General features: G+C 42.7%; 1 protein-coding gene across 2 annotated transcripts in view; it reads left to right on the top strand.

Moving 5' to 3' along the window:
• MCC (mutated in colorectal cancers) overlaps positions 1-11,042 on the top strand; it is a 249,605-nt gene that overhangs the window by 158,364 nt on the left and 80,199 nt on the right. For both annotated transcript variants that reach the window (XM_018562500.1, XM_018562502.1), the window contains one exon: positions 7,070-7,183. In XM_018562500.1, coding sequence (XP_018418002.1) covers positions 7,070-7,183 — 114 coding nt within the window. The remainder of the gene's footprint in view (positions 1-7,069; positions 7,184-11,042) is intronic.

Genomic DNA, 11,042 nt, shown 5'->3' with positions numbered 1-11,042 from the left:
AAAAAAAAAAAAAACAAAAACGCCCCCCCCCCCCCTCAGCGGGCCACGGTAAAATTATTAAACGTTGACCGGTCCACGGCGATAAAAAGGCTTTAGTTTACTGGGGAACATTCTGAGTTTAGGGGTCCTTTTCTTTCACACGGTATACAACCTAAATTCCTGCCTATATCCTGTGAAATGCATGTATGCAATGTGATGCACGGCTGGTGAAAGGGTGTAGAAGCACTGTAGCAGAGTTTCATATTGATGTGACCGTTTCCATTAATTTGGTGTGTGGAACGTTTAGAATGCAGAGCCGTGCATGTCCAGCAAGCAGGGTATGACTTCAGTAGAAAATACACAGAGCGCTTTTCTTACTTTCTTCCTTCATGCCGTTGTGATGCAGTCCGTTCTGTTAGGCAGCTGCAGCAAAGTCGTGTCACAATGCTTTCCAAAGGGATTTCTGGTGCTTTGTTCACACCAGTGCAGTCAGAAAAAATCCTGCTTGACACATTTTAGCTGCACCTGAGCCCATCAAAAACGCATACAAACGCACCGGACTGCACCTGAAAGCCAATTTTAAACTCCTTAGCGGTAAACCCAAGTGTGGCTCGGTGGTCATTTTTTACAGTACCATAAGCGGTAACCCCGAGCCACACTCGGGATTACAGCATAGCGTTACTTACCTCGTCCCTCGAGCCGCGCTGTGTCCTCCGGCCCATGCCGGCATCCGTCTTCCGGGTTCCGTCCCTTGCGAGCGTCCGCGACGCAGGGGGGGGGGCGGAACCAGCGGGAAATTTAAAAGTAAAAATAACGAGAGAAAAAACGGGAAAAATAGAACAAAAAAAGGAATAAAAAAAATTAATCAGATCTCCAGGGAGGTTAAGCTAGAAAAAAAACCCAGCACTGGAACGTGTCTAAAACGCATCATTCTGATTCAGTTATGGTGTGAACTAGCCCTTGCCATAGAAGAAGGTGGTAGTCACGTGACCACAGATAAAACGGAGCAAAAACTTACTTGGATCTCCTTTTTTTGTTTGTTTTGTTTTGTTTTCATACATTCTTCACTAGGGACATGCATGTATTCGCAAAGCACAGTATTTGTTAACATGAGATTTTCCATCAGCTTCCGAGGAATTGTGAAGTCCCAGCATATCCTCTCCTGTTATAGCAGCATTGTCATAAGAACGCATACGAGAGCTGTTTATGATCATGCAATCACAGCTTCATCGTAGATTTGTTTGGGAGTTTTTTTTACCATAATTACCCTTTAATAAAAGCTGTGCAGATTTGGCACTCAGCCACTGCTGATGTTCTGAGCAGTCCTACAGGTAATTCTGAAAATATAATGTATGTCTTTTGTTTTTGCAAGGTTGTTCTAGGTTTCAGCAGACCAGCTTCTTTTTCAGTCGCACACTTTTCTGAGCAGTGAAAACTCTGCACTGCTGTGTCAAGTTTAGATAGAGAGCTCATCAGTCTTCTCATTTCACTTTTTCACATTTTTACTTTACTGCAGCAGTAAAAACATCAGGTCTCCTGCTGTGCCAGTGCTGTGTTAATCTCAGAACTGCATGGACAGAAATATGCTTTGCTGTTTGACCTGCCAATGCATTTGTATTGGTGTCTTTAGCTGTTTGCCTGGAGTTTAGCTTTTAAGTAGTATTAAACTTTTTTAATAATTAATCTAGATCAAATATACATTGTCCAGCAAAGTATTTCCTTACATTATTGCCCAAGCACTTAGTCATCATGTTTCCAAACCTTTGGCTCCAACTCCCTCAGCTTGGCCTCTCTGAACTTCCTACCCAGTGAAAGATCACATGGGACAGAGCAGTCTGTAGCATCTACTTGCTGGGGGGAGGGAGATGGCTTTCTCTGCTGTGCTTGTGTGTTTGTTTTGACACACACAGTTTACTAACACACAAGGGTGGCTCCATAGGACCCTGCAAGGGAAAAAGACACCCTAAAACAGGATATCGGGGCCAGTGCTCATTAGAGCAGCTAATTCTGCAGGAAACTCAAACTTTTAAACATCAAAAAGCAGCATTCATTGTAAGTTAATCAGTTGAAATAGCTGAAAAACATTTTGGCTTTAATGTCACATTAAAACAGAAACTTAGAAAAACAGATAAATGCATGGTCATGATAAGTATTATGTTTTTTGGCTACAAAATGGTTTGTGGTGTTTGTGCAGCCATTCTTTTGAGACACGCAACTTTGATCACTCTGCTACTTCCTGATTTACCATTGCCATATGCTGGGTCAAATTCACTGCTGCATGGATCAGAACTAATGATGCCGTTTCATTGCCCACTTACTGGAGGTGGGGAGGTAACGGAGGAATGCACAAAGCTGAATTACTGAACCAGGAAGTAGGTGTACCACCTGTCTAGCTGTATGGTGAGGAAGAGGAGAGTAAGGCTGCGTTCACACCTGACCGTTTTGTAGGGCGTTCTACGCTCGATGAACGCTCTACTAAACGGTCAAAAATATAAATTGCATTGTAGTCAAGTCCCTCGTTCCCACCTAGGCGTATTTCCGCCCGTCCCTAACACCCTACAAAACGGCCCACGCCTGAAAAGGTCCCGGGACTACTTTGGGCCGTTTTGTAGGGCGTTTTCCATTTGGATACTGCCAAGTAGCCTTTGGAATCGCGCGATGGTCGCGCGACTTTTTTACCGCGAATCGCGGTAAAAAAACCACGTGACGGTCGCGCGACAGACGCGCATATTACGATACGCCTAGGTGTGAATGGGGCCTAGGGACCATGCGGCTAGTGTCCACTAGGTGGCAGCACTGAGCAGCGGTGCTTTGCGTTGCTACAAGGCAAAGCAATGTTTACTTTTTGTTTTCTTAACTTTATTTGCGGTGTACACTCTAATGCAGGGGCTCCCACAATTTTTCGTCTGGAGATCTACTTTTCAAATGACGAGCTCAATCAGATTTTCCAACGAAAAAACACCTGCATTCAGGTGCGGGAGGGGGCGTGTCGGTGCATTAAAGTCAATAGCACCGCAGGCAGGCCCCTCGTCCACAGTGCGATCGCCTGCACCCGGAACCCAGGCACATTAGTGCCTGCGTTCAAGTCCAGTGCGCCTTGCAAAAATGCTGCAAGCACTATTTTTGCAGATCGCACTGGACCGGAATGCAGGCACTAATGTGCCTGCGTTCCGGGTGCGAGCGATCGCACTGTGGACGGGGGGCATGCCTGCGGTGCCATTGACTTCAATATAACCCTACACCCCCTCCCACCCCTGAACGCAGAGAGTCGGCCGGCTTACATTCCAGTGCGTCCTAGAGGCCCCGGCGTCTTATCCTCCTTTGTGGGGGCCTGTCGCAGAACTGAGGCCGAGGGGTGATGGAAGAGAGAGACGCTGGCTGAGATCCAGACCGAGCGTGTCTCTGTCTCTCTTCTGTGTCTCCGTCCTCCTCGGGCGCCGGTTCCTTCACTTCTTCTCTGATTCGGATGGGGAGAGCAGCAGGGAGATCGACTGGTAGATTGCGATCGACCTTATGGGCACCCCTGCTCTAATGACTCCACACGGTAGCACTTTACATTGTGGTGCAGTGGCATCCAGTGTGCTGCTGAAAAATGTAGTATGTCGTTTGCATTTCACTGCATCCCATCACACATGACATTGTTGTGTGAACAGGGCTCATATAAATCAATTGTTTTCTTTGTGACCTAGTGGTGACTGGCATTGGTCCAGTTCTGAAAAATGCCAGTCGCCGCACATAGTGTGAACAGGCCCTCAATTACAAACGAGGTTGGCAAGAATTTTACATTCTTTGATGTGTAACACTGTGAAATGCATATATGTTTCAACTTTTTTAAATTTTCTTTTTAGGTTTAGAACATGAAAATACGTTCTTCACATTTGAACAATTTACTTGCAGCAAGATAGGTTCTTCACTAATGTCTTTGGGTTTCAGCAGTTTTTCCTTGTACCTGTGTTTCCGTAAATTGGTTGATACAGGGAAGTACAGTTGTGCCGCGCTGTAATGGAACGACTGTACAATCGAACGCTTTAGCCACTGAAGTCATAAATCACACTTACTGTGACCGCACTTGGTCTAAGGCCTTTCAGGCAAGCAGGAATATCAAAATAAATGTCTCTTCTGATTGCTTCACATGACAATTTCAAGATAAGTGCTGTGTAAGTGGTGCTGATGCTGGTCATCTGTACAACATGGCTTGAATCTGATGTATTACCAGTAATATCCAGAAAGAAAAAATATCCATGTTTCACAGCAGGACCTTCATAAATGGGGGTCTTTCCTGCAGGCCATTACTATGTAAATGGACTGCAAACCTACCATAACTTAGCATGATTTATTACATGATGATCAGTGCAGTATTAAGCAGCTCCACAATTATGTATTTGTAGGGTTATGGATTTTAAAAGTTGTAGACGATTTACAGCAGGGTTAGTTAAACGTTGGCCCTCCAGCTGTGTTAAAACTACAAAACCCATCATGCCTTTGCGTGGGAGTCGCGTCTGTGGCTGCCAGAGCCATGCAGTGCCTTATGGCACTTGTAGTTCCACAACAGCTGGAGGACCAAAGTTTGACTACACCCTATTGAGCGTATCACACAGAAATTACATTTACTTCTAGGCACCCAAACCTATTGCTTTTATTGCAGGATGTGCTAACTAGATATGGAGTGCTCATTTTTACTTTGTCATTTTAAAGTAAACCTGTCTCCAATCTAGATGGCCAAATTAAACATATGAAGACATTCATGAACAGTGTGTGAAAACAGTGTGTGGGTTCAGTGAGATCAGGAAATCATTTTATGTGCAAAGCATGGCTTTTTAGGTAAGAGTTGTGGGTGGCCATGCCCTCTCACCCTCTCCCCATCATAATAAAACGGTGATTGGTCTTTATTTTCATACATGTATTTTGGGTTTACCTTTTTCATGATATGACTTTTATAGGCTTGCTCTTTGATATTTGGGTATTGTGTTAAATATACATATTTGTACATTAGCCGGTGGAGGGGACAAACACTCCATTTTCAGTCACATTAGATATCAGACACACAAGGAGATGCATTGTTTTTAGTCGCCCAGCCAATTGACTAAAGCTGGCTATACACCTATAGATTTTTTTGATCTGAAATTTACGTTGCTTCCAAGAACCCTCTTTCGATTCTAGCTCAAGTAGCCCATCAAGCATAGACCAATGTGGATTTTAATACTTGTTCAGTATAGAGGTGCACCGAAATGAACATTTCAAAACCGAAACAAAAAAAAGATGTCAGACCGAAACCGAAAATGTTTTTTTCTATCCCTTTTTTCATTTTTTTAATATTTTATTTTCATTTTTTTATAAACTTTAATTTTTTTGTATTTTTATTTTATTTTTTAACTTTACTGTCGAGGACCCTAGGCAAATATTAGGGGTCTAAAAAGACCCCTGATACTTACCTTTTAAAATAGAAAAAGGAGATTGAGAGCGCAGAAGGGAATTTATCAAAACTGGAGTATAAAAAAATCTGGAGCCGCTGTGCATGGCAACCAATCAGCCTCTCTTTCATTTTCAAATCTTAAGGTGCCCATACACCTTACGAATATCGGCCGATTTTTCTATGTGATCGCGTTTTCATCCGATATTCGTAAGGTTTATGGGCAGTGTACAACCGCAAATACTGTACAATCGATCGACTTTTGACTATCCAGCAGGTTAAAAAACTTTGGTCTATCGTACGATTTTCGCAATGTTGGTGGCGTTTCTGTACGTCAAAATTCGTACGATTTACACTGCTCATGCGCAAACGAAAATACATGCTGCCGATTACCGCAATTTGTCCAGGTGCTTTTTTTTTTTAATTACTGCTGATTGAACCTTGCGATAATCGGGGCAGTATGGGGCCGCCGTACAACGGTTCGATCATCGGACGAAAGGTTTTGTTTGATGATCGCAAAGTGTATGGAACAAACTGGATAGAAGCTGATTGGTTGCCATGCACAGCTGCTCCAGTTTTTTTTTTTCTGCTCCAGTTTTGCCAAATGTTTAGTCTTTGCACAGGTCTAATAATTTGTGTGCATGAGTGTGTGTATGTGTGGGGAGGGGGGGTTATTTACTTATTTATTATCATTTATCTTTTTTTTTTACTGTGGGGGGGCTTGCTTTGGGGAAATATCAGGGGTCTAAACAGACGCCTGATATTTCCCTTTTGACATAGAAAAAGAAATTGAGAACAGAGTCCTCAATCTCTTTTTCTGCAGCCCCTGTTATCAATGAACAGGAATCCTCCATACTGAGTGTTCATGTTCATTCATAACCTGTGGGGAAAGTATGATTACCATGTCCACAATGTGGGGACATGCTATGGGCACCTTTAGACATAGACCCATATTGTGAGGCATAGTCAAGCTTTCCCATACACTGAGTGAAACTCTGTCGGTTCTTGATGAACTGACCAAATTTTGCTCAGTGGATGGCCCAGTCGGAGCCTTCCATCCTTCAATCAGCCGCTGTCATTGTTTGGGTACTCTGAATGGCAGTCAGAATACAATATCCCTGTACGAAGTATGTCCATCTAGACCAGAGGTAAGCAAACGCTGGCCCTCTAGCTGTAGTGCAACTACAAATCCCATGAGGCATTGCAAGACTGACAGCCACAGGCATTACTCCCTAGAGGCAGATGCACAATGGTATTTGTAGTTTTACCACAGCTGGAGGGCCTGCGTTTGCCTGCCCCTGATCTAGACGGATTAGTGTGGCTGAAGGAATCTGGTAAAATAAAAACATTTTTGTTATTGATGTTCAGCCCGCAGGCTGAAAAAAAACAATGTATGGCCAGCTTTACACAGGCCTATTATGTAGTACTGTAAAGTGGAGCCTGCACATGTCATGAGCAAATGTAGCTGCCATAGTGTACATATATAGTTGGTGATTGACATCAACCTGGTCTATTTGTACATGCCTATGTAAAGCTGTAATTTATACGAGTACTCATTCCCTATAGAAGGTGTGTCTTGCTTTAAATCCTAAATGAATGCAAAAAAATAATATAAACGTTTTATCAAATTATTATTGAGTAATCTCCATAACTTCCCCAACTGTAATTTTTCTCTTTCAGCTTCATCTAGCAGCCCTGGCTTCTTTAAAAGGAGACATAGTTGAGCTGAACAAACGACTCCAACAGACGGAACGGGAGCGGGATATTCTAGAGAAGAAGCTTGCCAAGTCTCAGGTAGGAAGCCTTCACATGTTAGGAGCCCTGAAGACAGCTTTCAGTGTCTGTGGTATACAACAATCCAGCATCCTATGATCTGAAGCTTGTTGACTGTTTCTCGTTCAGTTTTCCCCGAGTATGAATGAAACCACAAAGTTTTTCTAATCATTCACACCTGCTCGTTATGGGCCGTGTCAAAAAATAATAAATGCATTGTGAAAGCATGAGCGGTTGGTCTCGAAGACAGGACTATAAATAAATGAAAAGTCTTTATTGTTAAATGATAAGTGGTTGGGCTTGTCATCATATCTTTAATAACCTTTTGTACACTGGGTATATGTTATTGGGTGTGCCTGTGTTATGAAACTGACGATTGCAAGGTGTTACTCGCTGCAGGTCTGCTCACGACCGTGGCAGGATTCTCTGGTGAAGTTTGCACAGATCTTTAATTATGTGTCAGTCTTGTGCAGATGGCTTGTGAAATAGTCTCTGCATACGGTGTGGTGAGGAGGAAAGGTGACCGAAAAAATCAGAATTTTTACACAAAGATAAGAGCTCCAGGACTTCACAAGCAACCGTGAGAATCTAGGTCTCTTGCTGATTAAATCTTACAGCTATCAGAGCTTCAGGCTATTTGCAGACATACAGTCAAGCACAGAGGTTGTATGTTCAAATGTATTTAGATATAAGATACTATTCCAGCTCAAGGGTCACGGTCAAGTCTAACAAGCAATCATAAGCATCACAGTGGTGAAGTAATCCTGTCCTATGTATTATTAAAAAGGGTTTTTACTTGGAATTGTATTATTTTTTTCTCTGGGGCAGCCCAATGCATAGGGCAAAGCCCAGAACAGCCCAGACCAGCTTCTCTATAGCACATGGTGATGCTCAGCCCTGACCAGCTGCTCACAGTACATGAATTCTAGTCCTGTGTGGTTTAAAAGATTTAGAACTTTTACTGCTGCATGATTCTATTACCTGGAATGAATGTAAATGGCAAATTTGCCTCCTCTCTCATATAATCCCCTTTTGGAGTATTGCACTGAAGCCGTGAGAAGTTCCCAGAACATACATTGTTCACTTGGTAGGTCCAATGTCATAGTAGAGATGTCCTTTTAATATTCAGAGTTCACATTCTCAAATTTCTTGTTCCCCAGCAGTGTCCACAACATTAAACATTCTGTTCACCCACCTAGGGACCCATGTCCTGTCCTTTTACTGCTCTCTCCACACTATTTGCAGTGGGTTCTGTGGTAGACCCCCCACTGCTGCACCTACATTCTCTGGCATCTCAGTGCCAGCACTACATTATCTGATGGCTTCCTTCCCCATCTTTATTATGTTCCCTGGAAGCCCCGCTCTCTCCCATCCACAATTTGTTCTTTGCCAGAGTTTCCTCCCATAGTCTGTAGCACATCTCCTTAATTTTCTGCAGCAGTATTCGGATCCACACCCCTGTCTAATCTCCTATCTCTCTTCACTATAATGCCTGCTCCATTCAGTACTACATGCTCTCTAAACCTCTGTGCTTTATAAGATTTTTAAAATCTGAGCCCTATGGCTGCAGCCTTGTCAGCACATTGAGCTCACCATTCTTTTGTTTGGTATGTTGTCGCCGATTGCTGTCACTACCTTCCTCTGGCTGCTATGGTGGAGACACTGCGGCAGTTATTGCATTCCACATTAACATTCATAAATGTGCAGGATGTCCTGCATGTGCTGAACCCTGGGCCTTTACCACAGAGCTGCACCACAACCCCACAGACTAAGAGGGAGAAATGATGGTTGTTACATGACCCTTGCCTTCCTATGCACGGTCATTTCTCTCGCTGTCCCCTCTCTTTCCGCCCATAGCCAGTCCCACCTGTGCATCTTTGCCCATTGGTATAGGATTAGCTGCTATATCTCTCCCTTCCCCTCTATGCAACCACATTTACACCTGAGCATTTTGTAGCTACAAGCGCTACGTTTTCAATGGCTAACATTGAGTCAACATTGAATTCAATTAGCATTTTGTTGCTTGTATCAAAATGCCTGTCACTAAAAAAAAAAGAAAAAAGTACACAAGCTACGTTTGGAGCAGAGTGCATTTTGGCCCCAATAGAAATCAATAGGAGCCCCTGAAAAAAACATGCAATAAATGTGCGGAATGCGTGTTTCTTGCGTGTATTCTTACCTAGTAACTATCTTTTTTAATTGGCTAAAAATAAAAGTAATGCTCAATGCTCGGAAAAACTCACACAAATGCCTGTACAAACACTCAGTGACCAAGTGACGCTCAGCTCAATTGTGATTGGGGCCTAAACAATAAGCTCCCATTCTGCCGCCTCCACCAACTTAATTCTACTGCCCCCCAAAACATGCTTACTCCATTTTATGTATTCCTCCAATAGTTGATCATGCTCAGCCTTCCTGGTTTGCTTTTAGTTTACCTTTTTTGCCTTTTCTAATTTTTTATGACCAACAGTATTTCCTCTTTTCCCTCCCTGCCTTGAGCAACTCTCACACTGCATCCTGTGCCAGTTGCTGTTCCTCCTCCTCTACAGTATCTAACCCTCCATCATGTATAACCAGCTGTTCATCCTCTTCTTTGTTTCCCTATGGTCCAAGTTCAGATTCCACTCTTCCTTCTATACAGTTTCACTATCTGCTTACACTGATTACACTATCTGTTCCCCAATGATCAATTTAGCGATATGGCACACTTGATCAAATACATTTCCAGCAAAAATATTGTCTGACTGGGCAATAATGTATACCAGTATACGATAAATAACTCAAAGGCGGCCCAAAACCATGCAGTCTAAATTGATTAGTTAACAAACAGCCACACATTTGCTAGTAGCAGTAATTTAACCTATGAGATAGAGACCTTAGATTGTAAGCTCCTTGAGGGCAGGGACTGATGTGAATGTGCGCTGTGCAAATTGTCAGCGCTATATAAATACCTGTAATAAATAACAGCCACAGAGTTATATGTAATGGCGTCTTCAAGATAAGCTCTCACTGGCTTCATTCCTAAATGTGTTTATAGGTATTCATACAAATAAAAGTTAAATGGTTTTGAGCAAAATTTGAAATAGCTGAGAGCCATATATGGCTTCTGAGGAACAAGTTAAGTAGGTATTCAACAACTATACTGTCTGCATCCGAGAGAGATGCCGACTCCGTCCATGACTGGGTGCCTGCAGATGCTTTAAAGTTATTTGATATGCTAGAATTGTCATTTCTAAAACAAAATGTTTTTGGAATGTGTACTCCTTTTTCCGCCAGTTGCCTGGCCTTTTCTTTCCCAGAAGCCTTTATGTGTCCAATCTGGCTTCCAATCAGTTTACTACTTTCCCGGAAGCCTTCATGTGTCCAATCTGGCTTCCAATCAGTTTACTACTTTGTACCCGAGGGCTTTCTCAGCATTCCATCAGATTTCGTTCAGACTATGAACAGTCATGTACATTTCTGTGTACATGTACTGGACAGTGAATGCCAGACACACTTGCTATTTAGCAGTCAATGCTACACCTGCCTACTTCTGCTTAATCAGCAGAACAAAATAGCAATCTGCTGCTGTTTATCCACCTATCTGACTGACATTTTTATTTCTCATGCACATTTAAACTGACATAAAAATGGTTAACGAGTGGTCAGATCCATAGTAATCCATTCTGGGTAGCAGTATCCTTACTGTTTAGTGCATGAGAACTGTGTATAATATCGTCCACACTTCATTCTCTCTTAAGTGTAATATTTGACATTTTGCATGTTTTCTTTGTTTCCACAAACTTCGATTTCTCACGGGTTAATGTCTGCCCAATTAATTGTAGCTGAAAATTCTGCTAAACTCATCTGTGTGCTGCAAATGCAATATCATGTCTTCTCC

The sequence above is a fragment of the Nanorana parkeri genome, unplaced genomic scaffold (genome assembly GCF_000935625.1).
Source record: "Nanorana parkeri isolate BGI_ZX_2015 unplaced genomic scaffold, ASM93562v1 scaffold580, whole genome shotgun sequence".
Classification (NCBI taxonomy): Eukaryota; Metazoa; Chordata; class Amphibia; order Anura; family Dicroglossidae; genus Nanorana; species Nanorana parkeri.
Note: the sequence above shows the minus strand (reverse complement) of the source record. Positions and strands in the feature narration are given on the sequence as shown.